The sequence below is a fragment of the Ambystoma mexicanum genome, chromosome 1q (genome assembly GCF_040938575.1).
Source record: "Ambystoma mexicanum isolate Mex_15411 chromosome 1q, UKY_AmexF1_1, whole genome shotgun sequence".
NCBI classification, from domain to species: Eukaryota; Metazoa; Chordata; class Amphibia; order Caudata; family Ambystomatidae; genus Ambystoma; species Ambystoma mexicanum.
In genome coordinates, this window is record NC_090922.1 from 1,206,960,657 (window position 1) to 1,206,982,378 (window position 21,722).

At 49.2% G+C, this 21,722-nt stretch overlaps 1 protein-coding gene across 1 annotated transcript in view; it reads left to right on the forward strand.

The window, feature by feature from the left end:
* C1QH1orf141 (chromosome 1q C1orf141 homolog) overlaps positions 1 to 21,722 on the forward strand; it is a 436,963-nt gene that overhangs the window by 353,039 nt on the left and 62,202 nt on the right. The window contains exon 8 of the mRNA XM_069641945.1: positions 4,824 to 5,025. Coding sequence (XP_069498046.1) covers positions 4,824 to 5,025 — 202 coding nt within the window. The remainder of the gene's footprint in view (positions 1 to 4,823; positions 5,026 to 21,722) is intronic.

The window sequence follows — 21,722 nt, forward strand, 5'->3', positions numbered from 1 at the left end:
TCCCGATGTACGCCCAGACGAATCTCCACCAGCACCGCCACCCTGCGTAGGGTCCAGCACGATACACCAAGGCGTAGGACACACCCCACCCCACCCCACCGTAGCAGGGTCTCACTACCTCAACGGCCCCAAGCCACCAGGGGGTCACTGCCTCAACGGCCCCAAGCCACCAAGGGGTCACCACCTCAATGGCCCCAAGCCACCAGGGGGTCACAGGATGTCGAGTTTGCCACCAGTGCAACCACCACAGAGGACAGCTACACATCTTGTGAGGAGCAGCATGGTGCACCGGTGTTGTCACCCAGTGATAGCCCGGATCACCAAATGGCCACACCCCAAGAGACGCCGGAGCATGTGCATGGTGAAAGCCACAGTCCCTATGTCTCTGCACGCCTACATTGTACGCACACACCAGTGCCAGATGAGGACACCCCCTCATATGGGTCACCTGCCGGCAGCCCCTCCATCCACAGCAGCCCCACCAGACAGGCCATCATGTCTACCAACAGCACCCCCACTAGCCCACATAGACCTGGCAGGGCAATCAGCCTGACACATGACAGACCCACAGCTCTGGGAACAGCAGTCATGGCAAGCCTGGACGTAATAGAGGCACTTCAGATGCGTATTGAGGGCATGGCGGTCGAACATAATCGCCACATAAAGGCGATTAGCAGTGCTAGTCGGGGTACAGCTAAAACAATGGTGCGGGACAATGCCTGAACCCGTAAAGTCGCAGAGGGATGTACTGCGGCTTTCACAGGTTTTGGGCAGAGAGTCTGTAAACTCTGTGGTACAATCAGCCTATGCAGAGCAGAAGCGTGAGGCCAATAACCTTCTCCGCCAGCAGCTGCAGTTGGCGGCATTGCTGCCATCGATCTAGAAAACCCCCACTGAGGGATCCCTACAGGGTTCACCCAGGCGGCGTTCCCTGTGCCAGTCACAACAGCGCTGACCAGAAGGTGTAGGACGTGGGACGCGTCAACGTCATTCCTAGATGGACAATGCAAAATTAAAGCCTGTTGAAACTGGACAGAAACTTGGACATTCATGACTGTGTATAAGTGCTGTTTATTTGACAAGTGATCTTTGTGACATGTACCCATCTACCAAATCAAAAGAAATGGTCAATTAATGCCTGTCTGGCCAATCTCCCCTCCCTCACCCCATCCCTGTGTGCATTGGCCCTGGCAACAGGCACATGGTCATCAACACTCCCATCCCCTGCCTGTTGTGCATCAGCATCATGGGGTAGTGGCACATGCCTGCGGCAGCAGATGTTGTACCTTTTTAGGCACATACATCTGTGCCCCTCTGGTACGGTCTAGGCACTAGAAACGTGCCTTCAGCAAACCAAATGTCCTCTCAACACATATGCGGGTACGACTATGGGCATTGTTATATGCCAGCTCTGCAGGAGTTTGGTGATTCTGCACAGGGGTCATCAGTCATGCGAACTGCGGGTATCCAGAATCACCTGCAGGTAAAAGATGTGTACATTAGGCATAGGTTGTTTCACTGGGTGTGCAAGGGATAGGCAACCAATCACTATGCACTATGGTGATCTATATGTGCAAGGGGTACATGTTATGTCATTGGCATATTGGTATTCATCCATCATCCTTAGGGACATGCATAATCTGACGCCTACATGAAGCCTGTGTCAATGAGTAAAGTGTTCTGTGGCAGGTTACATTTTCATGCACTCAGCGTTAATGGACTAGCAGCAGTGTTTTATGGGCTATGCCCATGGATATGTGTGCGACACTCATGCTGAACAAGTACCGTCATGTTTACCCTTGTCCTTTGATTATGGTGTCTTCATTTGCCCCGTGTTTCATCTGCAATGTGCGCCATGTCCATTGTGGACTACTTTCTACATGCACCACCCTCTTGGCACAGTGGTGGATCCCTTACGTACGGATGATGCTCCCGTCATATCTGCCTGTTCACGGACAATGTTTATTAGTAATGGTTTGTGGCTGTCTCTGTGGCTGGTATGTTGTTTGATACATGGAACATTATTTTGCTATTTAGCATGCATGTTCATGGCCATTCAGGGGTCACTCTCTCAGGGATGTTGATGGTCATGTATTTATCTGCTCATTTACAGTTGTATTTTTTGTGTGTGTTTGGCATTGATCTGAATAGCATACCTGTGTGCTGCCCTGGGTGATCTTGCTCTTGGGTGTCAGGGTGAGAAGTAGCACTGCAACACAGTCAAGATGCATTGTGGTTTTTGGGTTTCCATATGTGATTGTAAATTCACAAGAGTTTGCCCATCAACGTCAGTGTGTTCTGGTGTGGGGGACGTGTGCATGTGTCCTTGTGTGCCACACATGCATGGAAGTGGTGCTGTGCTGGCTGTGTCAACTGGTGGCATGCAAGTATTCCTGTGTGTCTGCCCCCCCTTCATCTGGTGTAGTTTGGCATGCATTTTATGCAGGATTTGTACTCGCCCACTATCCATGTGCGTTGGCCTCGGTGCCTCTCCATGTAGGCTGGCAGTGTGCTGTTGCGCAGCACCATGGAGTCGTGGGTGGATCCTGGGTAGCGGGCGCAGCAGTGGGTGATAGTCAGGTCTGGGCTACAGGTCATCTGCACATTGAGCAAATGGAAATTCTTCCGATTCCTGTAGGCTGCCTTATGGTCCTGAGGTGCTACAAGTGCGACATGTATGCATTCTGGGGCTGCTATCACGTTCGGGAGTTGGGCAATGGCATAGAACTGTGCCTTGGCTTTGCTTACCTGTGCCTAGGTGGCAGGCAATGCTATGTGTTCATTCACAGGGTGCAGCCGTGCATCCAGCACCTGTTCCAGCACAGCACTCAATGTGGATTGGGCCATACCATGCATCATGGCAACTATGTGTTGGAGCTGCCAGTTCCAAGGTACTGTAGTACTGACACAAGCTTCGCGAGTGGGGGCACAGCCGTGCTGATGGCAATCCAGCTAGCTATGTTACCTTGGATTGTGTCAAGCAACTGAGTGATGGTTGCCCTGTCCAACCTGTACTAAGATACCAACTGCCCATCAGTCAGGGCCCAAGGTGTTGGCCTGATCCTGGGGCTGGCTGGCCGCCTTGCTGGTGCTTGTCTTCTTCTCCTCCTCCTCCTCCTCCTCCTCTCCCCCTCTTCTCCCTGTGCCCTGGGCTTGTTGTCAGGGCTCTGTTGCTCCTGGCGCAGCATGTAGAGGTCAACATCAAGGCTCCCTGCTCCAAATGACAACATGGTGTTGGGGGTGGTGTGTGGGGCATGGGTGGGCCTTGTGTAGGCATCTTGTGTGTATTGTTTCCACCTTGGCCTTTATGACTGCCTCCTCCCTGCTCCTAATGGGTACATGGTGTTGGGGAGGGTGTGTGGGTCTTTTGTAGGCCTCTTTTGTGCATTGTTTCCACCTGAGCCTTTATTACTGTTACATGTGTTTTTACCCCCAGCATTTGTCTGGTGGTATTTTCAGCGGTATTAGCGCCGGCTTTATAGCACTAGGAGCGCCAACGCTGTACTTGTGATAGGTATGTAATAGCCGATTTGGTTGTCGGTGCTATTACCGCCAGCACTATTGGCTGCCTGTAATAGCGCTGGCAGGATTAACAGTCGTGATCCGGCAGAGCGTATTGGCGGAGCTAATACCGTTACCACCGATTTAAGGGCTACCGCCAAACTCGTGATGAGTCCCACAGAGCCAGAGAAGACGCAAGTATTATGTTAACAGTGCTCCTGTAACCTACAGTTTACATTGAATGAAACCAGATGCTCATGTTGACAGGCCATGGGTCACCCTTAATGACAACTCTGTTACCTCAGTGTACCCTTCAGGAGGATCTTGATAGAACGTTTGTGCTTAAGCATGGGCATCTTAAATGAAAAAGGACCTGCTCTCAAAACTGCTATCGACTCGTTAACATTAGAACGCACATTTGAAAGTCAAGCCATTCTTTGTTTACAACTCATAATTTCCCATTCTGCCCTATAGTGGGTTGTTCCCTTTTCCCCTACTCTCTAAAATCTATCAGTGACCAGATTTTCTGTTTTCAGCTTCCCCCAGAGTGGTATTTCCCTAATCTCGATGTGTTCCCCATTGTGGCGAGTGCCCTGTTTGTTATTCAGACTAATCATGTGCTTCACATTGACGACCAAAGGCATACAAGTTTGTGCTGCCATTTCTGCAGAAAGAAGTAATGGTTCTGGTGTGCCACTCTGCGGCTGGATCCAAAGTCTGTCTGGTGTGTGCAGAATGACTCTGGACTGGTTCTTTAGGTTTCAAGTGATTTTCTCTCCCATTGTTGACTAAGTGGGAGAAGAGAAGTGACACTCTGTCGCGTGACAGCAGTCCTTCTCCTCCGCCGCTGGTGACTGCAATTGCTCGTTGGTTAAGGGCTGGTGTATCATATCAGCGCTGGAGCTCCACAACTGTCGCAGACTGAAGGTCAGGTACACTACTCCTTCTTCCCCCCCCCCAATGGCAGCAGTATCTTGGTGGTGCATAATACAACCCTGTTATTAGTAGACTTGATCTGGGACACATGAGGAGGTCTCTGTGGAAACTTCTCCGAGTATCTGTTTGCACTGTGGCTTTGTCCTCAGAGCCCCTCTGCATCTTAAAAGTGGCTTGCACCATTTGAATTCATCCCAGTATGCATCTTCAGTTGAAGGTTTAGTCAAATGTTTTGCATTTTTTAAATTGTTGTTTCCCACTGGGATTGCTAATAGATATTGACTCTTGTAATTCGCTGCCAGAGCAACCATGCACAAACCCACACTTACTGCATGGGTACATCTAATGTAAGCTTCTAAAATGGTACTGTGTTTTGTGTTTTTCAGGAGGTTTGCTCTTGTTAATGATGACATTTCTGATAATAAGGCGAAAGAATGCTTAAAGAGAAATGTAGAGCTTTCTGATAAGGTTTCAGAGGACAAGAAAGACAAGAAAGAGATTGTTTCTTTAAGCATTGAGGATGAAATGAAGAAACCAAATGTGAAAGTTTTCAATATTGGACCTCAGGGGGAAAGAGCTTCTAACACGGTAATCAGCACATTCATTCTTGTATTCTGAGCTCTTCTTTCCTATTTCTTTTTGTTCTTCTCGATAATCATTTGTAAAAGCTGCCTCGTGTTAGTTGTAATGCTTAATTGATATTTATGCATATTTCCATCATTTGGGCATGGGAATGTTGGTAAGAATGTTCATGGTTGTAACGCATGAGTAGCACTATGCATACTTCTCGTCTGTAATATATTTTGACATGTGTGTTGAAGTGCTTAAAGCAGAGCCCAGAACCGTAAAATTTGTCTTCCCACACCATGGTCCGTTGACAAGGCCCTGGGCCATGCAACTTGAAGTAATGATTGATGGAGCTAAAGGGAGGAGGGCCTCATCATTGCTGGGTGCACCTGGGGGCTTTGGGGAGGGGGGTTGAAGTACGCTGGTGAGATTCTGAGATTCAGTGCCTGATTCTGGCCGTGATGAAAGGGAGGAGTTTCGACCCCAATGCCTCGTAGAATGCCTCTTATCCTTCAGTGCGTCGAAGGCAGCGATCATCTCTTGTGTCCATGTGATGGCTGTTTATTTCCTTTTGTTCTTCCTTTAGTGCCTGTAATAGGGGCCTTGTGTATGTTGCATAGTCAAGTATTTGTATTTATTGTTTTATATAGCGCCTTAATCCAAGGCGATTTACAATGAACAATAAAATATACAATAAACATGGACCAGTAGAAGCAATAACCATAAACATGAGTCAAACCAGAAAATCAGCATGTACAACAATTTACATATGAGAAAGAAGAGGAGAGGAGGGGGTGGAGAAAGAAGGCGGGGGAGAGAGAGTAGTGAGTAAAGTGAGTAGTAGGAAGAAGGGAGATTTAGAAGAGAAGGGGAAGATAAAGAGAACACAGAGAAGGGTACAAGAAAGAGGGAAAGATGGGTGAGAGGGTGAAGGGGGATCAGGGAGGGGAATGAAGAAGAAGAGATTTCAGTGAGGAGCGGAAGGAGAATAGGAAGGGGAGAAACAGATAGAGAAAGGTAGGGAGTTCCAGTGTAAGGGGGCAAGGAGCTGAAAGGAATAAACGAGAAGAGGCACAAGGGGTTGGAGGAACTGAAAGTAAGAAGATATCGGCAGAGTGGAGGGAGCGATAGGGGGTGTAAAATGAGCGGAGAGAGGAGAGGTAAGAAGGAGCAAGGTTGTGAAGAGATTTAAAGACCACACAAAGGAAGTGAAATTTAAGTTGGGAATGGAAAGGAAGCCATCCTAGCTGAGAAAGTGAGTTGGGAATGGAGTCATGAGGAGAGAGAAGACAGAGGGTGCAGATGGCAGAGTGATAAAGGGATTTGAAGGGGCCAAGGTGGGAAGCAGGGAGACCAAAGAAGACAGAAGAACAATAGAAAAGACGAGAAAAGATGAGGGAGGAGATTAAAAGTTTGGTAGTATGGAAGGTGAGAGAGGAACAAACTTTATGGATGTTAAAGTGATGATAGCGACATGCCCGAGAAGTGAGGGAGATATGAGTAAAGGAGAGGGAAGAGTAAAAATAAATGCCAAGATTACGAGTATGGTTGGAAATAGGGAGACTAGAAGGGGGAAATTGAATAGAAGGAGGGGGAGAGGGAGGAGGAAGTGTGTAAGATGGAAAGAACAAGACTTCAGTCTCGTCAGTGTTAAGAGAGAGATAGTGAGATGACATCCAATTTTTAATGGCAGTTAGACAGGAAGAGACATTGTGGGTCATTCCGAGGTTGGAGGTAAGTAACTGTCCTTACTGGCATGGCGCAAATAGCGTGTCTGTGTAGTCAAGAGCCCGCTAAGAGAGGGCTATTACGACTTCGCGGGCACAAGCTTTGCGCCATGTCGCTAAGGGCATTACCGCCATGCCGTAAAAGGCCTGAAAAAAGCCAGAAAAAGGCCCTTAGCGGCATCATGCATAGCGCAGATTGCACTACCGGCATGAACCAATGCGGCTTTAGCGGCCACCACTAATAGCGGTCACCACTATTAGCGGTGACCGCTAATAACGGTCATCGTAAATGAGCAGAACCGGAAGTAGCGTCATCACACAGGAACGGGAAGGAGCACGGTGGCCATCTTTAAAAACACAATCCATTGCCATCCTCAGCACACAGGACCTGTGGGACATTGCTGTTCATGGAAACTCATCCCCTAACACACCACAATGCCAAAGGCAGTTAAGAAGGGCGCCTCCCGCCAGCACAAGAAGCGCTTCAATGAAGATGAGCTGGTCATGCTAGCTGAGACCCTGCAGGAACAAGTATGAAGAGGGAGGTCATCATTCGCAAGAAAGAGATCTGGGCACTTGTGGCGCAGAAAGTAAGCGCAGTCGGGAACACCCCATGCACTATAAAGGACTGCAGGAAGTGGTGGGACGACTTGCGGCTGCGAGTACAGAACATACTCTCTGCCAACATGAGCCAGGCAATGGCAACAGGCAGAGGAGCTAGCTCCCCTATCAAGCTGTCCCGATGGGAGGGCATCTGTTCTAGCCTGATTGGCATTGAGGGCATAGGTGTCGAAGATATGGAGTGTGGCGCCACAACATCGGCGGATGGAGGTGAGTATCCTAAGAAAACACTGTAATGCAGAGTCTGATGAAAGTCCACCAGTATGTCTGTCCAAAGAGGCAAGCCATGGCCCAACACACACACACACACACACACACACACACACACACACACACTCCCAGCAAAGTTGTCGGACGCATCAGAGACACGTGCAATTTCCTGCAGCAAGGCTATGCTGTACCTGACACATACCACACAAAGATGTAAATGGCATAAGTCACACTGCATGCAGGCCCCAACAAATATGCATGTCCCATACCATACGTGTTCCCCAACATGAGTGACCCCGACGTATGCCTGCATCACCCACCCATGTATCAAACAACATGATCATCCAAACTCAAATGCCTATTGCTCTCGATTGTGCGGATGATCAGTTGTACAAATGTATGTATGATGCCTATCAAAGCATCACTCATGCCATCCCTCTCTTCGACCCCCACAGGCTCAGACCATGACAGCGATGCCCAGGACTCACCCCCACAGCAAACCACACCCCGGAAGAGAGCCCGGGATGAGGCCAACCGGCCTTCCACCTCGATGGGCCAACCCAAGGCCCGCCGTGCACCACCATTGAAAACACCTCAAGTTGCCAGGGCACCGGTGCTGCCAAGGGCCGTTGAGGCAGAAGCGCCAACACCTGTCGCACAGCCACAGGAAACAGCTGAGGCTCCACACTCGGCAGAGTCCAGTTTGGCTGGGGAGGTGGCAGCAACAACACCCTAGACTGAGGAGGAGGCACAGGAAGAGGTATGGGTGCCCGTGGAGGACGATTCCTCCGAACTGCCCCGCACGCCTTGTCCACTGCCATCCCCCCCAAATCACATCTCTTGAGTCAGACCACGGCACCACCCTGGAGCACTCTGGGGGGGGAGGGGGGTTGTTAATTCAAGGGTCCATTAGTCCCATAGTGGAGAGCAGTGAGGCCGAACATGAGACCCAGGCACCGTCCACCTCCACAGGTTCACCCGCAGGGCCGCAGCGTTATGAGCAGCTGACTGCCCTTGTGCAGCAGTTCGTGGAGGCTCTACCCAGACCAGCCCACTCCGTAGGTCGTCGAGCACCCTGCCCCGGCCGGACATGCCGCCACCAGGTCCAGGGAGTGCAAAAAAATAAAATAAAATAGTCTGGCCAGCCTGATGAAGGCATTGGAGACTTGTTGGGACATGTGTGGGGGAGGGGGAGGGGGTGAGGGTGTGTGGGGGAGTTGGTAGGGGGGGTGGAGGTTGGGGGGGAGTTGTGGGGGAAGGGGTGGGAGGTGAGGGTGGTGGAGGGTTATTGCACATTGTTTTCATTATTAATTTCAATACACCCGTTGTGTCAAAAGCAAGACCTGAGTGGACATTCATCATTGCGCATGTGACATTTATTCATATACAGTGCATAGTGTGCATGTACCCCCACACCCAGTGCCCTCTGTCAAACTATCATGTCACCCTCTGCAGCCATGTGTGTCAGTAATATTGTGCAATCACTGACACACCCACCGCAATGATGTGCAGCCACTTCTTCTTCATCCGCTTCATCATCACCAGGTGGTTGCAGTCCAATGTCAGGGGGCAGGGGCACGTTGCGTCGGATACACATGTCGTGCATGCCATGATCATTTTGGCCACCTTCTCATGCCTCTAGAGGCGTGCCCCACCCGAGGGGCTAAGGCAGCAAAACCATGCACTCAACAGGCCGAAGATCTGCTCAATGACCACACGGGTACGGGCGTGGGATCGATAGTAGTCCTCCTCGTGCCTGTTCTGTGGGTTATCGGGCAGGGGTTAGGAGCCATGTCATCAAGGGATAGCCACTGTCACCTGCATGGGAGGCAAAAAAAAGGTATATGTCAGTCGATTCATGATGGACAGCTGTACTAGTCACACATGCTGGCAGACTATCGTTGGCCACATGCACATGTCCCTGGTTGTATGCACGCCATTTTTATGCCCTCAATGTGTCCTGTGCCATGGAATAATGGGGTGGGTTGCATCTTAAAGATGATACACGGTGTGCTCTGCCGTCTTGTTGCACATGCATTGTGTACGCATACAGCTGTGTCCGTGTCCATTTAGTGATGTATAGCGTTCTGTAGGATTTTCTGATGGGGAGCGTTGAGAGGAAGGAGTAGACTCTGCATTGTTAGGCATTCTGTGCTGAGTTCTTCCATGGTGACATGCAGCATTCCTGTGGTTGATCCGGGATATTGGGCACAACAATGTGTGATGATCATGCTGGCGTTGCATACCATCTGCACCTTGTTGGAGTGGTATTGCTTGCGATTGCGGTACACCTCCTCCATGGCATGCAGGGCCACCAACTCCATGTGGGTGCAGTCAAGAGCACCTATACAATTTGGCATGCCTGCCAGTGCATGGAGGCCATCTTTTGTTTCAAGAATCTCCTGGGGAGTCCGTGGTAGGGATATGTATTCCTTTGTGTACTTGAGGAGGGCATCCAGCACTTGCTTCAGGATGCAAGTAAATAAGGGTGGTGATATGCCATGCTTGTGCCCCACTGTGTGCTGGTAGGTGCCTGTGGAAAGGAAGTGGAGCACCAATACTACCTTCAGTTGAGGGGGGATGGCGGTGCGTATTTCAATGAGGCTGACCATGTTGTTGTGTATCATGTCCACAATGGTGTCGATGGTGTCCAGGTCCAGACGGTACAGGGTGTGGTTCTGCTCCGGGGTTGGGGTTGAAAGGACTGGCTCTGATGATTGGGATTGGGGGCTGCCTGCATGGTTACGCTGGCTGCACTGGTGGGGCATGCTGGGCCTGTCTCACCCGCCTTCTCTTGCTGCGTCTCCTCTGTGGTGCCTGCTGTTGCTGTTGCTGTTGGTGTTGTTGCTGGTGTTGCAATGCAAGCATGTCCTCCAGGTCAAGTATTGATGCTACTATTGTGTTAATCTTGGTGTGGAAAGGGGTGTGGTGTGTGGGTGTGCTCCTTTTGTACAGGCCGAGACTCCATTGCCTCCACCTGTGCTGATTGTGTGCACCTGTGGCAGTTGGGAACACTGCACATAGCATTTTACGGTTGGTCCGCGATGCAGGTATTTACGGCATGCCGGTATCCACTTTTAGCACCTTCATAATGCCGGTATTTGCATGTCCGCCTGACTTGTGATGTCCTCCAGTTTACGGCATGCCGGTATTGCCGGCATGAATGGTCGCGTACCCGCGTCCATGCCACTATTAGAGGCACCATTATTTACGGTGCCGCTAACAGCGGGTTGGCAGGTCGGAATAGCCCGGAGCGGTAAGCAATGCCGGTAATCCTTTACCGGCATCGATTTTACCTTAACTTCAACCTCAGAATGACCCTCGTTGAGATGCAAGTCAGAGGTGAAGGAAGAAAAGGAGAGGAACAGTTGGGTGTCATCGGCGTAGAAATGATGAGAAATCCCAAAGGAGGAGATGATGGGAGCGAGGAGTGAAGTGTAAAGAGAAAAAAAGAAAGGACTGAGGACAGAGCCTTGGGGAACACCATATTCGAGAGGGAAGGTAGAAACGGCGAAAGAGCGGTGGGAAAGGCAAGAGGAGAGGCAGTTAAGAACAGAGCCTTTGAAACCGAGGGAGGAAAGAGTATTGAGATGTAGGGGGTGATCGACAGTGTCGAAAGCAGCAGAAAGGTCAAGGAGGATAAGGATTGAGGATTGCTTGGAATAGCGAGCAGTAAAGAGGGAGTTAAGGACATAGGTAAGAGCAGACTCAGTGGAGTGTCTGGGGCGGAAGCCAGATTGCGAAGGGGGAAGGAGAGAGTGGATAGTGACAAAAGTAGAGAGCTGAGAATATGCTAAGCGTTCAAGTAATTTGGAGAGAAAAGGTAAAAGTGAGATTGGGTGAAAGTTGGAAGCGAGGAGAGGATTAGCAGAAGGCTTCTTCAGTATAGGGACAATAGTGTTATGCTTGAAGGCAGAAGGGAAGTATGCCGTAGAGAGACAAGTATTGAAGAAGGAGGCTAGATAGGGTAAGAGATGGGGGTAGATCTTGGGAATAAAAAGGGTTGGGATGGGATCGGAGGGGGAAGCAGTAGGGTGGGATTTAGTTAGGAGGAGAGAAACATCAGAGGGAGTGATAGCAGAAAATATAGACATTTGAGCTGAAGGGGAATGTAGGGAGCTGAAACAAGGGGGGCTGGCCTACCCTCTATGAATTTTAGGGGTGCCTAGGGTGGGTTCAATGCACACTGGTTTTAGACCCTTACGGGTGCCCATGCAGTTTGGGCAACCGTTGAAAGAAACAGCATGCTTGCTGCTGTCAAACAGATATCTCTAATACAATATTCATGTACAAAATTCCAATTCTTTTATGCAAAATTGCAGCTTTTTATTAATTAGCTGATGCTTATTTTCTTTGTGCAAAGCATTTTAGTAGGCTTATTATGTGTGACAATCTATAATGTCCATAGTGGAACACAAAAGCATAGTTAAACATTCACTATGACATAAATGTAAAGGTCAAAGGCATGGTAAATAAAGCATTCATTTGTACATTTTAACTGTCAGTTTGTTTGTAAGAAAAAAGGTTCCATGCCAATGAATGTAGAAAACACAGGATGAAAGTGCAGATGAAGGAGACGTTGGAAATCGGTGTCCTATGCCCGGCTAAAGTCTGACCTCATATTTGGGGAATGTCGGGAGGGCAGGGTAGGGGAATAAGAAGATACAATTTTTTGGCAAAGGAAATACTTTTTTCAGAGAAGAAGTTGGCAAAGTTAGAAGGAGAAAGAGGGGAGGTAGAAGAGAAGTCCGGAGTAGGAGGGGAGAGGAGACGAGAGAGGGTTTGAAAGATACGACGAGGATGAGAGGCTATGGAGTGAAGGAGGTTAGAAAAGTATGAGCGTTTGGCGGATTTAAGGCAGGAGTCATATAGAGAATGATAAGAGAAGTAGACGGTTTGGTTAGGAAGAGAGAGGTATTTGAGCCAGCGACGCTCAAGGCGACGGAGAAGATGGCGCATGGACAGGAGGTGAGGAGAGAGCCAGGGTTAGGAGGGCTTACGAGTAGGGCGGAAATAGGAGAGGGGGTGCAGTAGATCAAGAGTAGAGGAAATAGAGGCGAAAAGAGAGGATAAGGCAAAGTCAGCAGGGAGGGAAGAGAAATCAGAAAGGGGTGGAAGAGAAGAACAACATGTATCAAGGAAGAGTGAAGGGTCAAAGTTCCAGAGGTCACGCCGAGTAAAAGATATGGATGAGGGTAGAGGAGAGGGAGATTTAGAGCTGGGAGTAAGGGAAAAAGAGAGCAGAGCATGATCAGATAGATGGGTAAAGATGAGACAGGAGAGGAGGAGTAGGTGGAATTAAAGATGAGATCAAGAGTATGCATACTCGGCAATAGTTACATATGACGAGGAATTTCTGCATGTCTCTCAATGTGTGGGGCCTAAATTTTGCACGCACAGCTGCTGCTCTGTCTGGGAGTATTATTTTGATATCAGTTGTCCCAGATACAGTACTTCTGTTAGGCAGTACTGCAGCATCCCTCTGTCCACCTTGTACTCCTTGTTGGCCAACAAATTTAGTAATGTGATCGAGTCCACTATACACTGTTCCTCACTCTCGCCACAAATCAACAGATCGTCTGCGTACTGTATCACTGTGCTTTTGACATCAATATTGCCAAGATCTTCATGCAATATTCTGTTAAAAATACTCGGGCTTTCACAGTTTCCCAGTGGTAACCTGCAATATTCGTATCGTTTCGCCCTAGAGTAAATGCAGTCGGGTATTGTGAGCCTTTGTCGAGTGGTACCTAGAAAAAAGCGTTTTTCAAGTCTACCACCATGAAGCATGTATATGATTTTGTAATGCTACACAAAATGGATGCGGGATTCGTGACAAGTGGAAACTCCTTCTGTATGACGTCATTAAGTGGGCGTAAACCCTGTATCATCCTCCACGCCACTCCCTTCACTTTCTTAATCTGATAAATCACCGTATTACATGGCGAATTTGATGGCACAATGATACTCTGTTGTAACAGTGCATGTATTGTCTCTTTTATTCCTCCTCTGCTTCTCTTGACACGGGATATTGTTTTACATGAGTCAGTACTGCACCAGGCTTAAGTTTGATCTTAACTGGTGTCACCTCCTGCAGTAGCCCTACATCATGGGGATTAGTTGCCCATAGTTACGTGGGTACCCGTCACATGTCTTCATTGAAAAATGACAGTGGTGAAATGACAATGGCCATGAGGGGGTTTGTCACTCGTCTGTTTTGGACCATTATGTCACAGGGCATGCATATTTCCATTATTATCTCCCCATCATTGTCATTGTCAGTGAACAGCTCCTCATCTGTCAGATCGCGCAGCGCTATGTTTGGATCTATGCATAATACGCTTCGCCACTCGCACCCATGCATGTCCAGACCTATCACCACAATGCGTTCAGCTGACACTTGTACTCTATGTATATCTAGGGAGATGATGGTGCCTGGTAGTATCTTGGGGGCAGCCACGCGATGGAAAACAGTCAGAAGGTACTCGCCATTGTGCTCGTGTTATTTCAGGCACTATTCTTGCCAAGACCTGTATACCATATACAAACATGTCTGCATTGGTGGGCACCCCTCATACGGCTATTGCATTTGTGATTGTGTTAATTAACAGCATTGCCCCGGAGGGGGCATATTCCCAGAGTCAAGCATACTATGCCCCTTTCAGCAAAAGAGATGGTCATGTTGAGCTTACTAAGGAGGTCCCTCCCCAGCAGGTTCATCGGTGAGTCTTTGTGATATAGTAGGGGTGCTCACACTGTGTTCCCCACCCTACCGTTGTATCCAAATCCTTAGTGTATCGAACCGTGACCACTGCCCCAGAGAATCCCTGCGTTTCCACATTTTTGCCCGACAGCGGAAACCAGCCTTACATTAGGCACAATTTTTCTGCTGCGGAGTCCACCATGAAGATGAACTCTCTGTTCCCTATCTCCGCCCCCACCAGTGGTTCCTCGTCTAGGACTGGACGCGCAAGTACTCTCTGTGGCCTGTCCTAGTCTGGGTGTGTGTTTGTCCACTAGAAAGAAAAGACGTTTTCCCCAACCATGGCTGTTCCCCTGGAACGTTGCTGGTGCACCATTGGCTGTGGTGGCGAAAGGGTTAGTGTGTGTGCTCCCCATCTGATTTTGACGTGTTAATCGTTGCTGTGTTCCCTGTGGTGGTGCTCCGTGCTCTTGTGTGTGGCGAGTGTCAACCTGTACTTGTGGTTGTTCAGTATATGGTACTGGTTCCGGTGTTTTTTTAGAGTCCTCTATTTACCTCTTTTATCTACACTTGATTCTCTTGAAAATCCATATGCACCTTCTTCTCACGTCTTCCTATATTGTTTCCTTTCCTTGTCTGACATTATTATGCCTAGACTCGTATGAGTATTGTCCTCTTCCGCATCATCAAGATCTAACCCACTTAAGGATATAGTTCTGTGATCACCTACTGTGACATCATCCAAGCTTCCTCCTGTTCCTCATTTGTCTATATAGTTTCCCCATTCTCGTTCCTATGGTCTCTGTATCTTCTTCTCTCCATGTTGGCATATCTATGGTCCTTGCCCTCCGTGGGACAGTTGTGACCCCCTCTCCTCTTCAGTTTGCTCTTGCGTTTACATGGGTATCATGCTTCTATGGCATAAATATTCAATCTCTTCATCTTTAAATCCTCTACTTCTGTTAATTTCCTGGGGGCGTGGCCAGCACGCATGGCGTGAAGACAAACTTGCAGCGCTCCTGCCCGCGATCCTACAACAGACCATATTGCTCCGTTAAAACACTTCATACTAACACAAAAACTGTACCCACAAGAAGAGGAACCATTTCCCTATGCCCGGTATCATTCCTGGAAGAAACCGGACACGCAAACCAAGAAAATAAAGTTGGAAACGAAGTGCCCCCTGCGTCTCACAAGATGGCGGCACCGGCGGCAGATCTGAGAGCCGCAATCAAGCAACATATGTGAGCAGGGAGCCCGCCTCACAGTGAGAGGACTGCCGCACACAACACCCCTCACGTTAGTCACAGCGGTCCGCCCCTGACAACGCCAAGATTGTCAGGGGTACCCCAGGTGCCCATACAGCATCGCGCCCTGGAGAAGGAGGCACCGGGAGCTGCCCTGCCCTGAGCGAGCAGCGGGACGAAGGCACCAGGGAGCTGCCCTGCCCTGAGCGAGCAGCGGGACGGAGGCACCAGAGACGCGAGAGAATGTCAAGGGGGTGAAAACCCCACACCGCACCTGCAGGCAGACGCGCTGAGAGTCCAGCACTAAACCAGAGAGACGGAAGGATGGGGCTCAAACCACAGATACGCGCCAGAGGCCTGAAACAAAGCGAGAGAGTGCCGATCATACGACAGAGCCTGCAACGGTGCCAGGAAGCTGCGCGCAACCATGACATAGGGGAGCGGGAGCAGCGACAATGAACCAAAAGTAAGCCGGGGCGAGGTGCTGGACTCCCCCAAACCCCACTAACAGCCAGGGCTCAGGCACGGGGCTTGCCCAGAAGGCAACACAACCACCCAAACAGAGGGGGGTGAAAGGAGGACCAGTCCAGTGGGACTAGAGGGGGGGCTGAGAACACCAACAGGGACTGCAGGGTAAAGTGGGAAGAAAACTGGAACTAAGCGGCCAAGCGAGGTCACCGGTGCGGCCCGCTGCAACCTGCCCTGCAACCCACACGAACAGAACCATTGAAAACAGCACAACCGATTTGCCGAGGACACCAGCACCAAGCCAACCAACACCCGGAGGCTGCATGCATCACTGTGACCAGCTGTGCGCGGAGCCAAACCCACACCAACGATAGATAAACCTAGATAGAAGCCTTACCACCATCAACTAATGAGAACACACGGACCCAGAACAGAAACAGCAGGACAGAAGTGAATGAGACCTAGGACAAGTTACGAGGCGACCACGCGGTATACACAAGGCCCACTGGACCCCGGCCTCTGTGAGCAAATCACCAACTCATACATCCTAAGCCCAGAAACCCACAGATCTTGCACAAGAGAGCGGCCACTACCATGAGGCTGGCACAATGGCGGTGGAGCGTAAACTAGAGCAGTAAAGACAGCAAATTGGGCTACACACACACCAATCTAAAAAGCGACACAAGCAGGCGAACCTGAGAAGCACCAACTCAAAACCTGCGCAGCCAAACACCTAATAACCGGGTGGCCCAATCACGGTTTCCCGCCCAAGAAAAGAACCACTGCTAAGGCGAGCAAAACCACCAACCGGGCAAAAGGGCAACTACGCCTGACTCACAGCAGCAGTCCGGGAGTCCTGGGATAAGGGATGTCTCCCCCTAAAAACAAACTGAAACCTGCAACAATGGACTCCTTCACGATGGTCAAACCCAAACAACAACCACATCAAGACGCCATGGCCACTGAAGAACCGCCGACCCCGGCAGCGGACCCTAAAGACATGCAAGTCACGCAGGCCATAGCAGCGCTCCACACGTTCATCGATAACAAAATAGAAGTAGTAAAGTCGGACATGCAGCTTATGCACCAAGATGCTCGCAACTTGACAGAAAGAGTGACCAACGCAGAGACCACACTACAAAACAATGTCGAGAGCACCCTGGACTTGAAAACAAGAGTCCAAGAACTGGAACTGAAAGTGGCAAGACTGGAGGCGCACTCTGAAGATGCGGAAGGACGAGCCCATCGTAACAATATTCGAATCCTAGGAGTCCCGGAAGATATGGAGGGCCCGGACCCAACAGAATTCATAGAAACAATGCTCCAGCAAGAAATAGGAGCAGGAAAGCTCTCCCAGGGATTCTCTATAGAACGGGCCCACAGATCCCTTCAAAAACTACCTCCACCGGGCTCATACTCACACCCAATAATAGCAAAAGTTCTAAACTTTCCAGATAGAGAAACAGTACTGTGATTCTCGAGAGAGAAGGCGGAGAAATCAGAAGAAAGGACGGCACAATAGTCATGTACCCGGACTACACTCCCACAGTGCAACGTGCAAGGAACTCTTTCATACCAGTGAAAGCGAGGTTGCAGAAACTCAATCTCAAGTACATGCTACTTTACCCATCGTGCCTCAAAGTACTTTACAAGGGAAAAGCAATCTTTTTAGAGACTCCAGCTGCAGCAAACATGTGGCTCGAACATAACATTCTCACGGACGACAAGGATGAAACAACAAGGGCGGACGCAAGATAAAAGGCGTCCAACACCACAAGTAGCGACGGGCATCCTCCTATCAAAACAAGCAACGGTCTAATGGACCATATTTGGAGCTACAGCACAAAGATAGCAACATCGGACAGGAGCGCAAAGAACCACACACGCAAATGACAGAAACCCACCCCTCCAGAAAATGTGCAGGCCATACGCCTACACACTGCCCGCACCGAAAGGCCTGGTACGGCCTAGAAGGCTGGGGAGCTCCCGAGCGCTGCAAGTTGGAAGCAACTGCTGGGGGCAGTTCACAGTTGATCTGTTTGTTATTCTCATTCACTAGAATGAAGTTTACTAAAGTTGGTATGTCTCCAAGCAATACTAAGGTACCCGAAACACCCCCCCTGAACTGCCATGGCAGCAAGAGTAAAAATAATGACATGGAATGTGAGAGGTTTAGGCACTTACCTTTGCAGGAACAGAATAAAATCCTACTTATATAGAAAAGGAGTGGAGATAGCATTGCTATAAGAGACCCACTGCACAGAAGAATCCATGGCTAAACTCCGGGAAAATTGGGGGGGACAGGGATTCGGAACTACTACTCTAGATATGCAAGAGGTGTGTACACTTGGATCACCCCCAACTCCTATTCCACCTAACTAAGACCGAGAAAGAGCCTGAGGGCAGGTTTGTGATAACATGGGGGCACATCAAGCAAACGGAGGTATGCATAGTGAACTCCTATCTCCCCAACAACAACATCCCGGCCCACTTGAACTCAATGTATACCAAAATCATGCAATACAGGAACGGCCTTTTCCTCTGGGGGGGGAGATTTCAATTGCGTGCACGACCCAGATCTTGACAGGTCCTCACCCCAACCAAAAGGTCCATCAGCACTAACAAATGCCCTGACCGCCATGACGAACAGACTAGACCTAGCAGACACATGGCGGGAGTTACACCTGCAAACACGAGGTTATTCATACTTCTTGTCCCCACATGGTCTATACACGAGGCTTGATTACATCTTCATAAGCAGGGAACACCTACCCCAAATAGAAGGAGCACAGTACTTGGGGAGAACCATCTCGGATCACTCCCCACTCCTGGTGGAATGGAACCACACTGGTCCCAGACCTCCGATCCCCATGTGGAGAATGCCTGTGGAGGCCTTGAAAGACCAAGCGTTCAGAGATGAACTACAAGACTCCATTGATAACTTCATAGAAGTGAACACGGAAGTGTAGAGTACATAAGCACAATGTGGGATGCCCTCAAAGTCTTAACACAGGGAGAAATCATAACAAAAGCGGGAGGCATTAGGAAACTACTCCGAGGGGAATTAGACCAATGGGAACGAGAAATCGAAGGACTAGAGGCCACGCCCACAGGCACCCGACAGAGAGAGGATAAACTTAGAACGCTCAGAGACAAATGCACAAAAGCATGGAATAGGCTGGCAAAATTTGATTATGCCACTAAAACAAACAGAGCACACACGGAAGCAGACAGGCCGAGCAGACTACTGGCCTGGCTCTGCAAAAAGGAACACCCTAGGCACACAACCACCTCACTGCAAGATGAGGATGGAAACATGCACCAAACGCAGCAGAGCATAAACCACACCTTCAAACACTTATACTCACACTTATATTCCCACAAAGACCAGGTCCCCCAAGACCAGATAACAGACACATTAGAAGAGATAGGACTGCCCAAACTGTCCCCCACACAAGCCGAAACCCTAGACGCAGATATCACACCCGAGGACATAGCCAAAGTAATTAAATCCCTGGCCACATGCAAGGCACCCGTTAGTGACGGGCTGCCCTCAGAGTTTTACAATACATACGAGTCTTCCCTGACACCCCTGTTGCACGAGGTCTACCAGGAGGCATATGAACTGGGGGTCTTACCCAAAAGCATGAGAGAGACCCTTGTGATCCAGGTCCTTAAGCCAAACAAACCCGCAGACAAGTGTGACTCTTACCGCCCACTTGCGATGCTCAACTATGACGTGAAAATATTAACCACAATCCTAGCAAAGAGGCTATCCAGACTAATGGGAGACATAGTACACACAGACCAAAGTGGTTTTGTGCCAGGCCGCAATACCACTATGAACTTACGCAGGCTACAACATATTATAGAGCAAACTGACACAAATAATGAATCATATGCACTACTATCTCTAAACGCCATTAAGGCATTTGATTCCATATATTGGGAATGGCTGGTGGCTGAAGGATTTGGCTTTGGGCCAGGGTTCATCAGATAGATCAACATACTCTACACCAAACCAAGGGCACAGGTGAAATCCGGGAAACATGTGTCAGAAGCATGGGATATATGCAGAGGCACCAGGCAAGGCTTCCCGCTATCCCCCATGCTTTACATATTGGGATTGGAACCCATAGCCATTTATTTTAGGAAACAATGTTTTGACGCAGGAATACGACTAGCAAGGGTAGACCACATCATCTCCCTTTATGCAGACGATGTTTTCCTATACGTCAAAGACCCACACCTCAATGTGCCAACCATGCTAGAAGTTCTCGATAACTACTCCAGGGTTTCAGGCATATCATTTAGCAAGACAAAATCCTGTTTATCCCCCCTGGCAGGTCTGAAAGACAAGAGCATAGGGGAACTCCCCTCGGTAGGGATACGATGGCAGACCACCTCATTCCGATACCTCGGGGTCCAAATAATGCATACCCCTGAATTAATGCACAAGCACAACACAAGGGCAGCACTCCATGCACTGCGCAAGTCAATGGGCTTCTGGGCGAAACTCCCCCTATCAATGATGGGCAGAGCCTCAATAGTCAAAATGATTGTCCTCCCCAGATTTCTCTATGGGTTCCAAAATGTACACTACTACATTAGCAGCCCCTTCTTTCGCTTACTTGAGACAATAATTTGAGAGTTCCTATGGGGGAAGGGCAGACATAAGGTAGCACTCTCCACACTAGTCCTACCACACAAACAGGGCAAAATCCAGCTCCCAAACCTAGAAAAATATTACTTGGCAGCCCAATTTAGCTTTGTGACCAAATGGCTAGCGGATGAATACACATCTGAGACACCCTTGCTGCAAACCATGATCTCCCCGATACAACTAAAGGCGCTTATTTGGGCGCCCCAACACCTGCTGAGAAATTCACCATTTCTAGCTATCCTGTGAAGGAAAATATGGCACAGAGCGAAGACGCTTATCCACCTAAAGCACCCATACTCGCCAGAAGTACCAATAATTGCAGATTTATGCACGACTGCCACTTATCTGAAGCATATCAGACTATGGGGAAAAAAAGGGGTCTACACTTGGGGAGACCTATATGATGGGGGCACCTTCAGGGAGTTTGCATCATTACAGGAAAAGGACGATATCCACACCGGCCAATTCTTATGGTACCAAAGGGTCCGCAAAACAGAACGAAACTAATTGGAAACCTGGCCCGAGGAACCTGATGCAGACCCCTTCACGACACTGCTGTACAATTTAGGAGAGGGATGGAAACCGGTATCCCAAATATACAGCCACCTAAGCGACATTCCCAACCCCTGAAGCGCGGAAATGAAAGGCAAGTGGGAGGCAGATATAGGATGAGAAATGACAGACTGGGAATGGAGCAGAGTGCTAACGTTTCCTAAAGAGGTGTCTAGAAATCATAGATTCCGACTGATACTGCTGAACATATTGCATCGCACATATCTAACCCCATGCAAAATGGCGAAATTCAACAAGCAAATACAACCCAATTGCGTCTGGTGCAGGGCGGAGAAGGCAGACCAAATCCATATGCTGTGGGAACGTACCAAAACGCAGTGCCTATGGGATAGAATAAGACAGACATGCGAAAAAGCGGGCATGACCAGGTATAAGTGGACCCTGGACGAATGTCTGCTGGGAACCTACCCCAGACTAGCCAAACTCAAACATGTGGTAAGACTTATGGATATAACGTGCATATTGGCTAAAAGAACTATCGCAATGTCTTGGAAAAAACCTGCGGG